Below are 16777 nucleotides of genomic sequence, written 5' to 3'. Positions count from 1 at the left end.
GCATAATGTAATACAGCCAACTCTCAGGTTTCTTATTTTAAATAGGAGGTTCAAAATGTATCACCTCGCCCTCACTGGTTTGGCTCAGTGAATAGAGCATCAGCCTGTGGGCTGAAGGCTCCCAGGTTTGATTCCGGTCAAGGGCATGTATCTTGGTTGTGGGCACATCCCCAGTAGGAGGTGTACAGGAGGCAGCTGATCAATGACTCTCTTTCATCGATGTTTCTAACTTTCTATCCCTCTCCCTTTCTTTCTATAAAAAAAATCAATAAAATATATTTAAAAAATAATTAAATCTCAGTATAGCCAGTCTTAAATTTCTATGCCAACAAGAATTGAGAGTTTCATAGATAATGAAAATGGGTGACCAATCAAAAAATCTTACTTTAGACAATTAAATATCTATAATAATAAAAGTGTAATATGCTAATTAGACCTGACTTCCTTCCAGATGACCTTCTGGATGAACCTGGGGCTGTGAAGGAAGCCCAGGTCCCCGTTGCCAGAGGAAAACTGGTGCTGGTAGCCAGGAGAAGGAAGGTCTACACTTGCATGAATTCTGTGCATTGGACCTCTAGTTTTGTTATAACAAACCAGACCTCAGAGAGGTTTCTCTTTCACCTTATCTCCTTTCTTTTGTCCTGCCTCTGATGGACATCCTAGAATGGCATTTAAACAACAGAGGTTTAGGGAATCCAGAATAATTCCACAAGTTGTGAAATATTTGTCTGAAAAACAGAGAACACATTTTATCCTTTAGGGAGAACCATTATTATGCCTGAAGCAAGCTAATAGCATAAAGGCATGTGTAACTTTTATTTTAAATCAGGCTTTGCTTACCTTCTTTCTTGCTTCTTACCTGTTCTCTACGAGACCCAGGGAGCAAAATAAATAAACATCGTGTTCTTTCCTGTGTACTTAGAATAAGACCATTCCTTTCTAATTAGACCTTAGCTTATTTCTTAAGCCAACTCTTAATTATTATTGCTTTCATCATTTTAGTGACTGGATTATTTTCTTAGGTTTCCCATTCATTTAGAGAATTTTCCAACACTCTATAAATAATTCATAGAATAATTAGGACCCTCTTTTCACTAACCTTCTCCAAAGTATGTTATGTGAGAAATAGAACTTAAGTCAGTGGCATTTATCTGACATGGTATCCTAATACTGTATATAAAAACTCTGGGTCCGTCACATCCGCAACAACTGGGAGGCTCGATAGTTTGCCAGGCTGCACGCATAGCAAGTGAATGGACTGAAATGCTGACCTCTTGGAGAGAGAGAGAAATGGGGCTGATCAGCAATGGCAGCAGCTGCTGTCGAGGCTGGGAGAGAGAAGCAGGGTGATCAGACTCTGCTTCTGTCTCCCTTGCCAGCAGCCAAGCCTCTTTCTCTCTTCCAGAGGTCAGCAGTTCAGCTGCTTGCCAGCAGCCTGGGGCAGCTGCTGATCAGCCCCACCTCTATGATCAGGCCTGGAGATAGGCCCAGAGATGCTGACTGGCATAGAAACCAACCAATCAGAACCAAAATCTGGGTGAATTGCAAGCAGCCAGCAAGGGAGGGCAGTTGGGGGCTGCCTAGGAAGCTTTTGATTCTGACTGGCATAGAAACCGACCATATCTGGGTGAATTGAGATGAGCCAATGGCTGCCTGGGAGGCAGGGTTTTTTATGTTGACTGGCATAGAAACCAACCAATCAGAACCAAATCTGGGTCAACTGTGAGGAGCCAATGGCTGCTTAGGAGGCAGAGCTTTTGACGCCACTAACATATAGAAACCAACCAATCAGAACCAAGTTGGCTGACAGAGGAGGGCAGTTGGGGACGAGATCAGGCTAGGAGGGGAGGGCAGTTAGGGTGATCAGGCAGGCAGAGGCAGTTAGGGGCAATCAGGCTGGCAAGAAAGGGCAGTTGGAGGTGAGATCAGGCCTGCAGAGGAGGGTAGTAGGGGGTGATCAGGTCAGCAGGGGAGAGCAGTTGGAGGCAAGATCAGGCCATCAGGAGAGGGTTGTTGGGGGCAACCAGGCCAGCAGGGGATGGCAGTTGGTGGGGACTGAGTCTGCAGGGGAGGGCAGTTGAGGGCCATCAGGCCATCAGGGGAGGGCATTTGGGGGCAAGATCAGGTCAGCAGGGGAGGTGACTGGGTCGGCAGGGGAGCAGTTAGGTATTAATCATGCCAGCAGGGGAGCAGTTAGGGGATGATCAGGCTGGCAGGCAGGTGAGCAGTTAGGAGCCATCAGTCCTGGATTGTGAGAGGGTACAGGCTATGCTTAGGGACACACATACACACACACACACCAGTACATGAATTTTGAGCACCGAGCCCTTAATATGAAAGAATTGTCCTGCTCCCTTCACAGGACAGGGGCAATACTGTCCTGTTAGTGGTTTTTGATTAAAAGTCGTCATACATGCAATTACTCTTGAGACTCTTGCTCCAAGAAGCAAAAAAGGGGGAAAGGTGTTTTCTTACTCATTTTAGTGACCTATTTTGCTAACAGATTCAAATTTATAACATATATTATCAGTTATGCCAAAATATGAAATAATTACATTTGGATCATAGGTCAGCTCCTCCTCACAATCACTAGAGAAGCATAGATACTCCCTATTATAAATAATTATTTCTGCTTATAATTTAATTTGATTAGAATGTATTCAGAAATTAACATGCAGAAAAGCACCATAGAAATTAGATGCCTACTTTAATTGTATGATATTTTACAAGCTTTATCAGAAAATATATGATGAGCTCTAGGTTATTTATTTTGTGAACAGGAGTCAGCTGGGACAATTGATATTCTTTTTTAGTTCTCCTAGAATTTGAAATTCTAAGCATAAATACTTTCAGTAAACATTGTGAAGTACAGTTGCAATTGATTTACGCATGACATAAATTTGTGTGGGAGTCCAGATGTTGGAATGTGAACACAGGTTGTTACTCCCTTATGTCCTATGTGAATATAGGACTTTTTAACATTTTGTTTAAAAATGTTTCTTTTTCTTCCTTTCTCATTTTTAAAGATTATTGAAGAAATTCAGTTTATTATTAGGAGTGATGTATCTTTTTAAAAAAATCTCATTAGTATTTAGATGAAGATAAGCACAACCTCTAGCCTTGTGTGTATTATACTTGTACCACCTTTGAAATTTCAAATAGCCAGATATTAGGCTTAATTTCTTTTGTCCCCAGGTATTACTTTTTAAACCAGTCACATGTTTACTTGAATACCGAATCTCTCTAAGGTACTGCACTTGGCAGTATGGGAGATATAAAACCAACATTCAGGGCCTCAGGGTACTGCCTGTACCTTCTCGTCTCCTCTTCTGGTTCTTTCTCATCTTTCTGACTTCTAAATTTGAAGTTCCTCTAGTCCAGTTCTCAGGCCTTGTCTCTATTTAATGTAGCTCCTAAAAGAATTTTATAGTTTCATGCCTTCTAGGATCTTAGGTTAATAAAGCTCTGTCCTTGGTCCTGAACTGCAAGCTTATCTCTAATTACTAGTTAGATGTCAGATGTCTCTTAGGCATTTCAGATCCACCTAAAACTGAACTCTTGATTTCCTTCTAGAGATCATCCAGTCTTAATAAATGGAAATTCATTTCTACAAGTTGCTTGTGGCAGAAATTTTGCAGTCATTCTTAATCCTTTTTTTTTTTTTTTTTTTCCAGATCACCAAATTTACCCATAAATCTTGTTGGCTCTTCCTCACAATTATTTTTAGAAGCCACCACTCTTTTCCTACCACCCTATACCAAGCCACTATTTTCTCTTGCTAGGATTATTACAGTAGCCTCCCAACTAATCTTCTGTTTTCTATCCCAGCAGCCAAAATGACCTTTTAAAAATATGTATATGCTCTCCTTCCTCTCACCACGGCTTCTTATATCACTCAGAATAATAGTGTAATTCTTTACCATGGCCTAAATGGTACTACACATTCACTCTTCCCATTACCTCCTAACCTCATCTCTCACACTAGTCTCCTTGCTTATTCCACTTCCACATACATCAGACACCCAGTTCCACTTTAGGGTGTTTGAACTAACTTACCATTTCCTCTGTCTGGAGTCCTCTTCTTCTAGATATTTTAATGTTGTGCTGCCTTCCTGCCTACATGTAACCTGATAGAAGGGGCATCCCCTGACCTCCTCCACACCTCTAATATAAACAAACATACCCCTAATCTTAGTCACTTACCCTTATTCCTTTTCACTGCTTACATTACCTGACATACTGTAATCAGAAAAAGTGACCTATATGTTACAGACTGTGTTGAGACCTACTTTGTGCCCTAGTACAGTTTAAAAAAAATAAATTCTGTACCTGGAAATAATGGATGTTCTCAGTTTGATTGCTGAAGAGTTCCATATATAAACCCCACCCATGCACAAATTTTGTGCACTGGGCCACTAATTTTATATAAGGGACTTGAGCATCCATGGATTTTGGTATCCATGGGGGTCCTGGAGCCAGTCTCCCTGGGATACTGAGGGTAGTTAAGTTTTTGGGAAGTCAAAAGTTATACATGGATTTTCGAATATGTAGTAGGTAGGCATCCCCAACCCCCCATGTTGTTCAAGAGTCAACTGTGTATTAAATAAAGGTATATGGATTCTTCTTAGGGTAGCTTATACATTTTTATTTATTTAACCTAAGGAGAAGGATAAATGTAGGTTCTCATTTAGCCATTGTGATAGTGAGATGGCATTTCTGCTGAGATGAATACCTCTCTGTACTACAGATAAATTATAGTAGTGGACAAGAGGTAAACATGGTAAGAAATCTAGAATTTGACACATGGTACAACCATAGCATGTCAGATGGCTATTTTAATTCTTTGTCTTCAAAGTTGGTTCAACATGAAGTAATTCTACCAGTTTTCCTTAATAAATGATATATTGCAGCCATTTGCCAGTCTTCATCATTAAAGCCAACTTGCAACTTTAGTCTATTTTAACAGGTTCTACTCTCAAAACACCTGTCTACCTTGTAAACTTCATAGTTTCTTAAAATATAATGCATGCCAGCACTGTCTTCAATACTTTACCTGTTATCTCATTGAATCCTCACAACTCTGTAACGTAGGGACCGATTTCCCCATTCCAGACTTGAGACAACTGAGACGCAGTGAGGTTTACTAACAGTCCAGGTTCACACTGTTAAGAAGTGCAGAGCTGGAATCAGAACCCCAGGAGGAAGTCCAGAGCCTACACCCTTCACTCATTGCCTCTCAAGCTAGGTTGGCAGTGATTCCAGAATGCTTCGTTGCCTGCAGAGATTCAGATGTCATGGTCCTCAGTCTGATAGAAATAGGTCAGCACCTTTATAAATTTGAATTATGAGTTTCTCTGTTTCAGAACACATGAAGAAAATATAAACATCACTGCATATTTCCTTTAGGTGCTAAATTATATCTATTCTGCCACAGTCCTATTCGTAGCTTTGACATTTACTACTGCGTGGGTTTGGACAAGTTTTTTAACCTGGGTTTTGGGTGTTTCCACTGTAAGAGGAAAGGATTAAATTAGACAATTCTCTATATTTCCTACTGACTCAGTAAATTTTCTATTCTGTACTCTATCAGAATTAAAGGCTAATACAACTTTTTTGTCAGTCATCTGGAACCTATTGCTCCAAATGAAAAGAAAAAGTACGGATAGTTGTTCTTCTCTTTTGTTGGGTTCTTTGTTATTTCAAATACTCAAAAAGTTTATACCAAGGTACTAGCTTTTGCCATCCTAAAGTGTATATGCTGTGTGCTCAGTTTTAAGGGCTGGGAATATTCCCTGAAGGTCTGTGCTTGTTTGAAAACAAAATGGAACATTCAAGTCTAAGCACTAAAAATATCTCATAAAATGCTTCCTCCATGCACTCATTGGAACAGGTAATTACTGTGGCAACAACAAACTAATTTGAAGTGTTAGCTGTTAATTAAAAGAATGCAGAGGTGTATAGTTGTCTTTTGGTGTAACCAGAGCCTCCATTCAAACTTCATTAATCTCTTTACAGTTAATGTGTTGAGGAAGGTCAAGACAATTGGGATGCAGTATCCATTGAAAGTAAACAAATTCCTTTTCTCCAGGTGGAATGCCATTTGCAAAGTTAAGGTGCATACTCCACTTTACCTGGCCATGCCTTTGTCATCCACTTCTCCTTGATGATTAAATGTTAAGTTGGTACTGTCATTACACTGTAAACCAAACCACACAGCATCTTTATTGCTCGAAATCGAACCCAAACTTCCATGGATGAATTAGCGTGCATCATAATTAAATCATCAAGCTTCTCCTTTTATTTCACTTGGAAATAGGAGACCTTTCTTTTAGAAAAGAGATTATCTTTCTTGACATGCTCATTAAGTTGCCAAACTGTTCAGTATGGTATATATTAGACTATCTGCTAACCACTTACTTATCGCTGCTGTTGGTTTCAAAAACCCTGGTGTTGCTTATTGTCCTAAGTAGCAACACTGTTCTTTTTATGACTTTTGAATCCTTGTGTATGCATTCAACTATTAGTCTTCACATTTGAGTCTTTGGGTAGTGAGTCTAATATAGAGTATTTTTTGCTCTGTTGTATGTAAGAGGAAAAATAATATATATATCATTATTAAACTTTACATATTATATTACCTACTAGAAGCCCAGTGCACAAAATTCTTACATTCGGGGAGGGTGGGGTCTCTTAGCCTGGCCCGCGCCCTCTCACAGTCTGGGTGCCCTTGGGGGATATCCCCCTGTGGGAGTGCATCTGTGTTGAGTGTCTGCCCCTAGTGGTCAGTGCGTGTTATAGCAACCAGTTGCTCTGCATTTGGGTTGATTTGCAAATTCCTTTTATTATATAGGATATTTACATGGAATAAATTCCTTCAAATCACATTTTAAATTAGCTCAGTCCAGCAGCATCTCTGTCAGGCACTGAGGAAAATTACAGTGTATGTCTTTATACATCAATTTATTACCTGAATTCAGATATATAACAAATCAAATCATAGTCTGAAATGTAGTTTCATGTTGTAAAAGTCTGATATTAACATCAATAATAAAGCAAGTGGTTATTTGTTCTAAACCCTTTATGGTATAGGAGTTCTTATAAAACATTTCTTTATATAAAGTGTAAAAAATTTTAAATTATCAAGTTTTATAAACTTGATAGTATTTGTATATACTAGGGAGGTTGATGTTTAGACAAAGTCTGTAACTACTTTTTCAGATTAAAATGAACAATGCTAATTTTTGTAATCTTGCTTTTCATTTAAATACCGTATTTTCTGGCGTATAAGACAATTTTTGAAACGAAAAAAAGCCTGCTCAGATTGGTCAGAGTCAGAGAGGCGGTCTATTAAAAAAAGAACTGGATGCCGGGACCGGTTTGGCTCAATGAATAGAGCGTCGGCTTGGGGACTGAAGGGTCCCGGGTTCGATTCCGGTCAAGGGCATGTACCTTGGTTGCGGGCATATCCCCGGTGGGGGGTGTGCAAGAGGCAGCTGATCGATGACTCTCTCTCATCGATGTTTCTAGCTCTCTCTCTCCCTTCCTCTCTGTACAAAATCAATAAAATATATTTTAAAAATATATAAAAAAAATAAAAATAAAAAAAGAACTGGTGTTGCCTCGGAAGTGGGGGGTAGTCTTATACAGCGAATATAGGCCTAAACCTATGTTTTAAATGTAAAATTAGGGGGGTTGTCTTATACGCCAGAAAATACGGTAAGATATAATTTCTCTATAATTAATTCATAAATAAAACCTAAGTTTACCTTCCAAAATTGGTTCAACTTTTGTCCACTCAAGTAGGAAAAACAGAATGAATTTCTTATAATACTCATATATGGATATGTAGATACAATTACGTTTTGTACTATTTTATCTGAATTTATAACATTTTATATATATGAAAAGTTACAAATACTTGTGGGTTCTTAGTAACTAAATTATCTTCTAAGTCTTTCACTTCAAAAATACTTATTAGAAGCTGCGTTGGTGGTATAGTGGTGAGCATAGCTGCCTTCCAAAAATACTTATCAGTGATTGCACAGCTATTAACTTTTCTAAAAATCATTGAATTGTACACTTAAAACAAGTGAATTTTGTCATATCGATATATAATTATGCCTCAATAAAACTGCTTAAAATTTTGTCAGAACAACCACACAAGTATTTTGCCAAAACAACAGAAAATAATATTTTCATTTGATAACAGTGAAATGCATATTTTGTTTTTGTTTTAAGAAATGGGCAATTTTTTTTGCAATCATTTATGATAATGGATGTTAACTAGACTTATCAGAGTGATTGTTTTACAATATGCATAAGCAAATATCACATCATTATGTTATATATCTGAAATTAATGTAATGTTACATGTTGGTGATATCTCAAAAGAAATAAAATAGTATGTTTTACTATTAAGTTATTATCAAGTAAAAATTGGGAGCCTGGTAAATTTTGTAACTTGGCAGCTGAGGACAGGGAATTCCTGGCAAGGGAAATTACATTCCTCCACAAGTTTTCTACCTCACTCACATGTTAGCATCAGCCAGGTGAGAGGAAGAACAATCCAATCTTGGCTAATGTGAAAAATCCTCTGTGGAACAAGTCTAATTCTTCCAAAATAATGTGTTTCTTTATACTTTTATGGACTTGCAGTAACAGTGTTTGCTCATGTTGTGTGGTTCATTGTGAAATTTTTATATAAGGCAGGCTGTTTCTGGATAATGGTCAGAATGTACAATCCTTACAGTACACATATGAAAAGCCACATTTCATTTAAACATAAAAAGGTTTTGATGAGATCATGGTTTTTATTTTTGCAAACCTTTTCTCTTTTTCAAAAGTGAATGTATTCATATTCCTTGACTTGTAGTTATTTCATTATATCATATGAGTTTGTCTCTCTTCTGAAGCTTTTTCCATATTGAGAGATGCCAGCTTTAGGAAACCACATACTTGAATCTTACAACCTTGTGACTTCTTATATGAATTTATATCTTTCTTAAGCCATAGCTAATCCCATGTAGTTTTGAGATTATTTTGATTAAATGTGGGAATACGGTTGACTTGTATATATAATTGAAATAAACAAAAGGAAAACCTCCCATTTTTTATGGCTCTGTATAATGCTTAGCAGAGCTGTAGGACATCTCTCTCATTCTCTCTCAGTCTCTCACTCTGACAGTATGGTAAAGCAAGCATGTCAAACTCAAGGCCCAAAGACTGTATGCCTCATTTATTTGGCCTGTATTAGCCTTTGAGTTTGACATGCTTGCCATAAAGGATCTAAGGCCAGAACACTTGGATTTGAGGTCTAGTTCTGCCACTTTCTAACTTTGTGCCATTAGACAAACTACTTCTCTGTGCTTCAAAGTTCTTATCTTTAAGGAAATAATAATGACAGCATTACCTCAGAGGGTTATTTTAAGGTAAGGTATAATTAATCATTTTGTAAACCATTAAGCTCAATAGAAATGTAAATCACTTTATTAGTATTCTTTAAAAGTATCATATATCCTATTGCTGCAGGTGTGTCCAGATTTACATTTATGTCCTTAACTATTCTCTAGGTTGTTTAGGAACCCAAGTAATTTTGTTTGTTTTTCTTCCTGTAGAGCATATCATGTCCCAAGTGGGAAAATACTAGCTGTAAAGGTAAGTACTGGATACATTTCATGAAATTCATGATATTCTTGATGCTCACCACTTTTTCTGCACTCGCACCCCCCATGTTCAGCTTGAGTTACAGGTAGTGATAAAAAGGAAATGAAATGGTTTAGGTTTGGATTCAGAGGTGGAAGCTGTAGCAGTGTTGTGACATTCAAGCTAACGGTTGTGCTGCTTTTAAGTTGAACCCCTTGCCTTATCTGAATCCAGGTACTTTCACTTCAACACTTTGATACATGAATTTCTCGCTAATAAGTATTCCTTCCCCGTGTCTCCAGCTATCAAAATCCTTAACACCCTTCAAGGGTCAGCTCCAAAGTCACTCTGTTGGACTTACGTAGATAGTCACTTTTGGTATATCTCCCACTTCCTCACTTTCTACCTTGACTCTCTAGAATTCTCTGTGTTTCTGATGGGTGTTATCACATGCTGCCTTGTTGTTTGCTTTTAGTATACGTGTATGTTTCCCCTATCATATTGAAATCTCCTTGTAAATAGAGAACAGCTCTTATTTTACTCACTGATTCATGCAGAGCATTGCACAAAGGGCCTGGTGCAGAGTGCTGTATGTAATGACTAGATGTTCAACACATAATTTGTTGAATGACTGACTAAATAAATACATTTGTTCTTTTCTGTGTGTTGTTGTTTTGTGGGGGTTTTTTGGGGGGAGGGGGGGGAGGTTCTTTTGAAGTAACATCTTGAAATCAGGTTCAACTCGCATACAAAAATATCCCATAGTGTTCTTTGTATGGACCATTGCTCAGCCAGAGTATTTCTTAGCTTCTCTTATATATATATATATTAATGGGTGAAATGAAAGGTTAGTGCAACTGATCTTTTCCTGACCCTCTCCTGACTTTTGTGTGACTTCAAGCATGTCACTTGGACCTCTCAGTGACCTCAGCTGTGAAACAGGGCTGCCTGGTGTCACAGAGGGATTGTGAAGAGCAGCAAATCACAGGCCTTGTCTGAACAGAATCACCTGCAGGGCTGTGATGCCGGCATAGAGTGATGAGGGAAATTTAATTTCCCAAGCCGAGTTGTCAGTTGGACCCATACTTTGAATATCTGTGGGAGCAATTAGATAAAAATCTTGAAAATCTATCACTGTTCCTATTCAAAATATTTTTAATTTTTATACTTCTAAATGTTTTCATTTTTTAGACAAAATGGAACAACTATATTGTAACATTTCCCTTTTCAGACACTAAAGGTGGGAAATTATCATTTCAGATATTTTTAAAAGCAAGTTGAATTTTAGGAAGAATAGAAGTACCTTGAATTTTTTTATTTTATAGTACTGAATTTAGAAAAATTTCTGCCTCAAAGAGAGCATTTTGAAAATGATATTAATCATTCTTTAAAGATAAGTATTTGATATGACTGTAGTATGTAACTCATGAAATGTGTTTCTAATTAGCTTTTTTGGGCAGGGAGTGGTGTAGGTAAGCAAAACAATTGCAAACAAGTAGAGCAGAAAACAAATAAAAATAGTGTTAGCCATCTTGCAAATATAATAGAACCTTTTTATAAAACCTTTCAGTGTATTCTATAACACCTTGCAAAGAGTAGAGCTTTATAGATTTCCCAGTATTATTTATTTTCTAATTGGGAAAAAACCATTCATTTAACAGGAAATTTCTTAGCATTGTATGTAGCATATGCTGATTATCATTCTTTGACTGTTTTGGGGTTTCTGCTGCTTTTAAACTAGCATTTAAATGGACCATTTGATTAATCATTTCTATACTGACTGTAATCCTCCCAAATTTCCTTTCTGAATTGTACATACTGTAAAAGACAATTATGTTGCCACAGATTAAATAAGCGAATTAAAACAGAATAGTGGCTTAATTTGACCTGTGATTTTGCTCTCCTTCCCTTTAGTGGAGCATGTGCCATTCCAGCAAATAAATGAAGTCATCCATGACAGGTTGTGATGAATTGCCGTATTTATACTGTATATTTTAATAGCCTCACACTAATTTAAATTGAGCACAGGGTAAATTATAATTCAGTCACTTGACTGCTTATATTTAACTTGACAACTCATCCTTATTTGTCCTGGAGGTGTAGCGAAGAGCAGGGAAAGGCACTCAGGTATTTCAGTTTCTCACTTAACCCTTTCTCCATGAAATGCTTCATGTTCGGAGTCCCTCCAGTTTGAGAAATTTAGCTCTTCCTATGAAGAAAAATAGTAATAATAATAATAATGAAAACTCAGGGAGTCTATCCTTTGCTAACTTCAAACAAAAAATTAGTATTTCCATGCCTTTTCCCATTACCTTCAAATAAGGAATTGGACTTGTTTATTTTTCACAGTTTTAAAGCTCATTCACAGGAATGCCCAAGGGAAGGAGAATTAACCTTCCACCTAGACCTAGAGTGTCAAGTTTCCCAGAAAATAGAAGAGCATTTCAGTAATTATTTTAAGGTGAATTTTAATCTCCCTCTCAGGTTCCCAGAAATTACTTTATTCACTTTTCTACCATTATATTGTAGAATCTCCACTGTTCTGCACTATAGCAAATACCAAGGATGATCAAGACCTATGAGAGTACAGTATTACTTGTTACATTTTAGGTCAGAGTGGCACTTTTATTTACTGTGGTGTTTATATTTTTGGTTTCATTTATTTTTAAATATATATATAATTTTTTATTTATTTCAAAGAGGAAAGGAGAAGGAGAGAGAGAGAGAAACATTAATGGTGAGAGAGAATTATTAATTGGCTGCCTCCTGCATGCTCTTCACTGGAATTGAGCCCACAACCCAGGCATGTGCCCTGACTGGGAATCGAACCATGACTTCCTGGTTCATAGGTCACTGCTCAACCACTGAACCACTCTAGTTGGACTATTCCCTATACTTGACATGGTGGTTTTAAATTCAGCTGTAGAAATCAAGCAATCCATCCCTTCCTCTCTATAAATAGCACCTTACTTGGAGCATTATGGTTGTAAGGCACACTTTAATTAAATCCCACATCACTTAATGACCACTACTGGATCCTATACAGCAAGCATGTCAAACTCAAAGGCTAACATGGGCCAAATAAATGAGGCATGCAGCCTGCAAGTTTGACATGCTTGCTATACAGGGTGCTGGGAGTGAGGGAGGGAGCTAGAGAAAATGTACAAGATTCACCCTTTGCCCTTGAGGAGCTCACAACCACTCTTTATTCTTTAGCCTTCTGTTTTTAGAAGATGAAGTGTGAATGCTAAAGATAAATGTGGCAAGGGAAAAAATAAAGGGCCAAAGCTAGAGATAAGTTCTGAGGGAGGGCTTTTTGGCTGGCTTCCTGAGATGGTGGCAGCATTCTATCAGGCCTAAAAGATAGAAAAGATTTTATGATCAATGACAGTGGAATAAAGAGAGGAAGCTCACCTCAAGTGGAAGGAACAGCAGAGCAAAGACTGGAAGTAGAGAAAGCACAGGACATGTGGGTATCAGTAAAAATCATCTGGTTTCACATGAGGATTGAATTTGTGATGGGGAGTAGTGGGAGGAGCTATAATAACAAGTTGGAGCTAGGCTGTAGAAGAAGTCCTTGAATATCATGCTAGAATTGCAACTTTATTCTAGGCCATGGGAGCCCAATTAAGATTTTTGATCAAGTGGACAAACGTTTACAGCCAGTAGTGTGAGTTTGATTCCAATGTGTTGGCTAGCCCTGTGGAATTATGTCTTTTATAGAGTGTGTGCTTGGAGAAGCAATATAGCTTAGTAGTCATGCTAAGTACTAAGTACAGTCAGACCTCCGTTCTCCAACATCACCATCTCAATTTACTTATCAACCCAATAATACTTTCATGCTGATACCTGTATGATTGGTCATGAGTCTCTCAGGTGACAAAGGAGAGAATGCTTGATTATGGGTCAGTTTACCACTAAACCTTACATTGTTAACATCTCAGGAAATTGTGCTGTAAATATTTTCCTACTTTTTTGCTTTAGTTGCTGTTTATTTTTATTACATTTTCAATTTTTACTCTATATTTCATTTCCTTTTTGTTAAATTTTCATTTACATTTCATGTCCTTTTTGTTTTTAAAGTATGTATTTATAGATTAAACAGTATGTTAAACATGTATATAAGAATCATTAAAACAGAATCACTTAGGGGTCTGGAATGGATTAATTCAGTTTACATTATTTCTAATGGGAAAAAATGATTTGGTTTCAAACAACATTCCAGAATGAATTGAACCAAGGTTCCACTGTAAATGTATTTTTTAAACCTTAAATAAGTGGTTCTCAACCTTATTGTGGGTTAGAATTTACCTGACAAGTTGTTTTTGTTTTTAAATACTAAGAGGTGGGTCTGCCCTCAGAGATTTTGATTACATTATGCCTATGTATCATCAGGATTTATTTAAAGTGCCCTGAGATATTTATGAAAATAACTTTAAATAAAGGTAATTATAATAATATGAGGCCATGTTTGAGATCTGTTGCTTTAAAGTAAATAATAACTTCATTCCATTTACTAGTTTTTTAGGATGAAAGATTCCCTGTACTTGACATGTTGGTGTGAATAGATCTAATAGTTTATGGCAGTGGTTGGCAAACTCATTAGTCAACAGAGCCAAATATCAACAGTACAAAGATTGAAATTTCTTTTGAGAGCCAAATTTTTTAAACTTAAACTTATAGGTAGGTACATTGTTATTAAGTTAATTAGGGTATCCTAAGCTGGCCTTTGCTAAAAATTAAAGGGGCCAAAGAGCCGCATGTGGCTCACGAGCCGCAGTTTGCCAACTACTGGTTTATGGCATAGACTTGAAACACTAGATGAATTTATTTTGTTGCTAAGTTTTATACGGGAACAAAAATGTAAGTGAATATTGTTGGCAAAATGACTATTGATCTGGAGAAGTGTTTCTTGGCAGTTTCGTATTACACTTACAGGCTGGTTTAGTGAGAGCTTTTATAAATAACCCTAAAGCAAACTCTTGATAGAAACTGGCTATGCCTTTTTTATTTTTTCCCCTCCCCCAAATGGATGTCATTACTATAAAATGTGTTTTAGAATTAGCCTCTTCTTTCCTTGCTCTATCAGCAGTTTGCAATTTATAATTTATGGATTTTTTCCCCTCCACTATGATTATATATATTCTGCAGTTGTAATACAAAATGTAGTTCAATGTTGGATGGTGTGTAACTACTGCTGTCATGGTAATCCTGGGTGTTCAGTTTTTATCTAGAAATGTCTAGAGTTAGAAACTCTGCCATACCTTAAAATTGTCTTTCAACTATTTAATTCTCATCGCTCTCTTTTTTAAGTAAAAAAAATCATCAGAGTCAGGAAGGGGCCAGATGTTGCCAGGCCATGTGGCTCCTCAGAACCTTAGGTTCCTCCTATAAACGAAGGGGATTAGATGAAATAATTTCTGAGGTTCCTTCAAGCTCTAACATTTTATAACATTATTAGCAAAGAAACATTATGCAACTGGAAGAATAAAAAAAATGTTATATTTTAAATCCTAAAAACCCTACTTTAAATGTCATTTTTACTCATCAAACTCTTCTGCTTATCGCCTAGTGTCTGAATTACCAAGCAATTTTTTTTAAATGGTTTCAGAGTCACTCCTATCTTTCTCTTCTGAAAATAACCAATGTGGCCAAAATAGGGTATATAAATTAAGGGTGTTATAACTTAACTGACTTTTAAAGCTATTAATACTGACCTTTGAGACCTGGCTTTTTCCTTGGTCCCATCAATCACTTCTATACCACCTCCCCCAATGCAAAGGATTAGACAGATGTGGATACAGTTTGTATTACTGGGGGTTTATAATAGTGGGGAGGCGCAGGGGAAATGAAGAGTTTAGTTTTTATGTTTCATAGCAAGTATAGCTGTACTTAATTTAAAGGTAAATGAATGTATCAATGTATTCATTTCCATATTTAGGTCATACTACTAGATATTACACTGGAACTTCAAAAGCAAATTATGTCTGAATTGGAAATTCTTTATAAGGTAATTTTTTTCTTGGTCATTTTTTTCTTATAAAGCATGCCTGTGCTCTTGGCTTGTAGGTTTTTAATTGCTTTTGTCTTATTTTTGTTACAGTGTGATTCGTCATATATCATAGGATTTTATGGTGCATTTTTTGTAGAAAATAGGATTTCAATATGTACAGAATTTATGGATGGTGAGTTTTTCCTTTTATAGTATTTTTAAAATTACTTTTGTGGGATAGTGTTTTGTAACCTGGTTTTGATATAAATGTCAAATAGGATGAAAAATAATTAAAATATACTAATAATTACCTTTATACTCTAAAGCAAGCGTGTCAACTCAAGGCCCCCGGGCTGCATGCCTCATTTATTTGGCCCATGTTAGCCTTTTGAGTTTGACATGCTTGCTTTAAAGCATCTTAGTGTTAAGGATTTCTGGTGTTAAATATTTAGAGCTGACCTATAATTTCAAGAATGTGATTTTATTTACTTTTATTGAAAATTCAGATAGAACAAATTAAATGCTAGTCCAATTGGTCGTTTGATATTTGATTCTTCCATACAATCTGTCTTTACTTGCAAAACAGATGTTCTGTTCTTTTATTGTTTCAATAGCCAAAACATATTTACTTTAAAAAAAATCAATTAACCCAATGTCCTATATTTTTAGAAAGAAAAAGGTTAGTTGCAAGATAAAAAATTATTTTTTAACACAGCTGTTGAGTCAAGATGTGTTTTGTTTTCTTTGGCCTCTAGCCCTTTCTCTCCTTTATTTTTTTATTCATTTCAATGTACCTACATTGGTAACTCTTTCTTGACCTTTTTTTATAGGCAGAATGCAGATTTCTTGATATCAGTGAAATTATCATCATTGTTATTATTGACCTATTTTAAATCAAAGAAGTCTAAATTTTACATATTCATTTTTGTGGTAACTGGCCCATTCAAATTCAACAATTTAAAATATACTTAGTTCATTTTGGGAAATCTCAATACATTACTGAAGCAATTAGTTCATGCCCTATAAGACGTTTTAATGAGCCATCATTGATGCCTTGATACTATAGTAAGGTATATAATTGCTCTAAATTAGTTATAATAGGTGCTAAGAATTATAGTCCTTTATAGGATACTGACTAGAAAA

At 36.5% G+C, this 16777-nt stretch overlaps 1 protein-coding gene across 12 annotated transcripts in view; it reads left to right on the top strand.

The window, feature by feature from the left end:
• MAP2K5 (mitogen-activated protein kinase kinase 5) overlaps nucleotides 1–16777 on the top strand; it is a 242176-nt gene that overhangs the window by 75703 nt on the left and 149696 nt on the right. For all 12 annotated transcript variants that reach the window (XR_004987983.2, XM_036437910.2, XM_036437900.2 and 9 more), the window contains exons 9-11: nucleotides 9615–9654; nucleotides 15584–15652; nucleotides 15746–15827. Coding sequence is in view for 11 of the 12 variants with exons in the window: in XM_036437910.2 (XP_036293803.1) it covers nucleotides 9615–9654; nucleotides 15584–15652; nucleotides 15746–15827 (191 nt within the window). In the remaining variant the exon portion in view is untranslated. The remainder of the gene's footprint in view (nucleotides 1–9614; nucleotides 9655–15583; nucleotides 15653–15745; nucleotides 15828–16777) is intronic.

Source organism: Pipistrellus kuhlii, unplaced genomic scaffold, assembly GCF_014108245.1.
Source record: "Pipistrellus kuhlii isolate mPipKuh1 unplaced genomic scaffold, mPipKuh1.p scaffold_m20_p_1, whole genome shotgun sequence".
NCBI classification, from domain to species: Eukaryota; Metazoa; Chordata; class Mammalia; order Chiroptera; family Vespertilionidae; genus Pipistrellus; species Pipistrellus kuhlii.
This window is presented reverse-complemented; position numbering and strand designations above follow the sequence as displayed.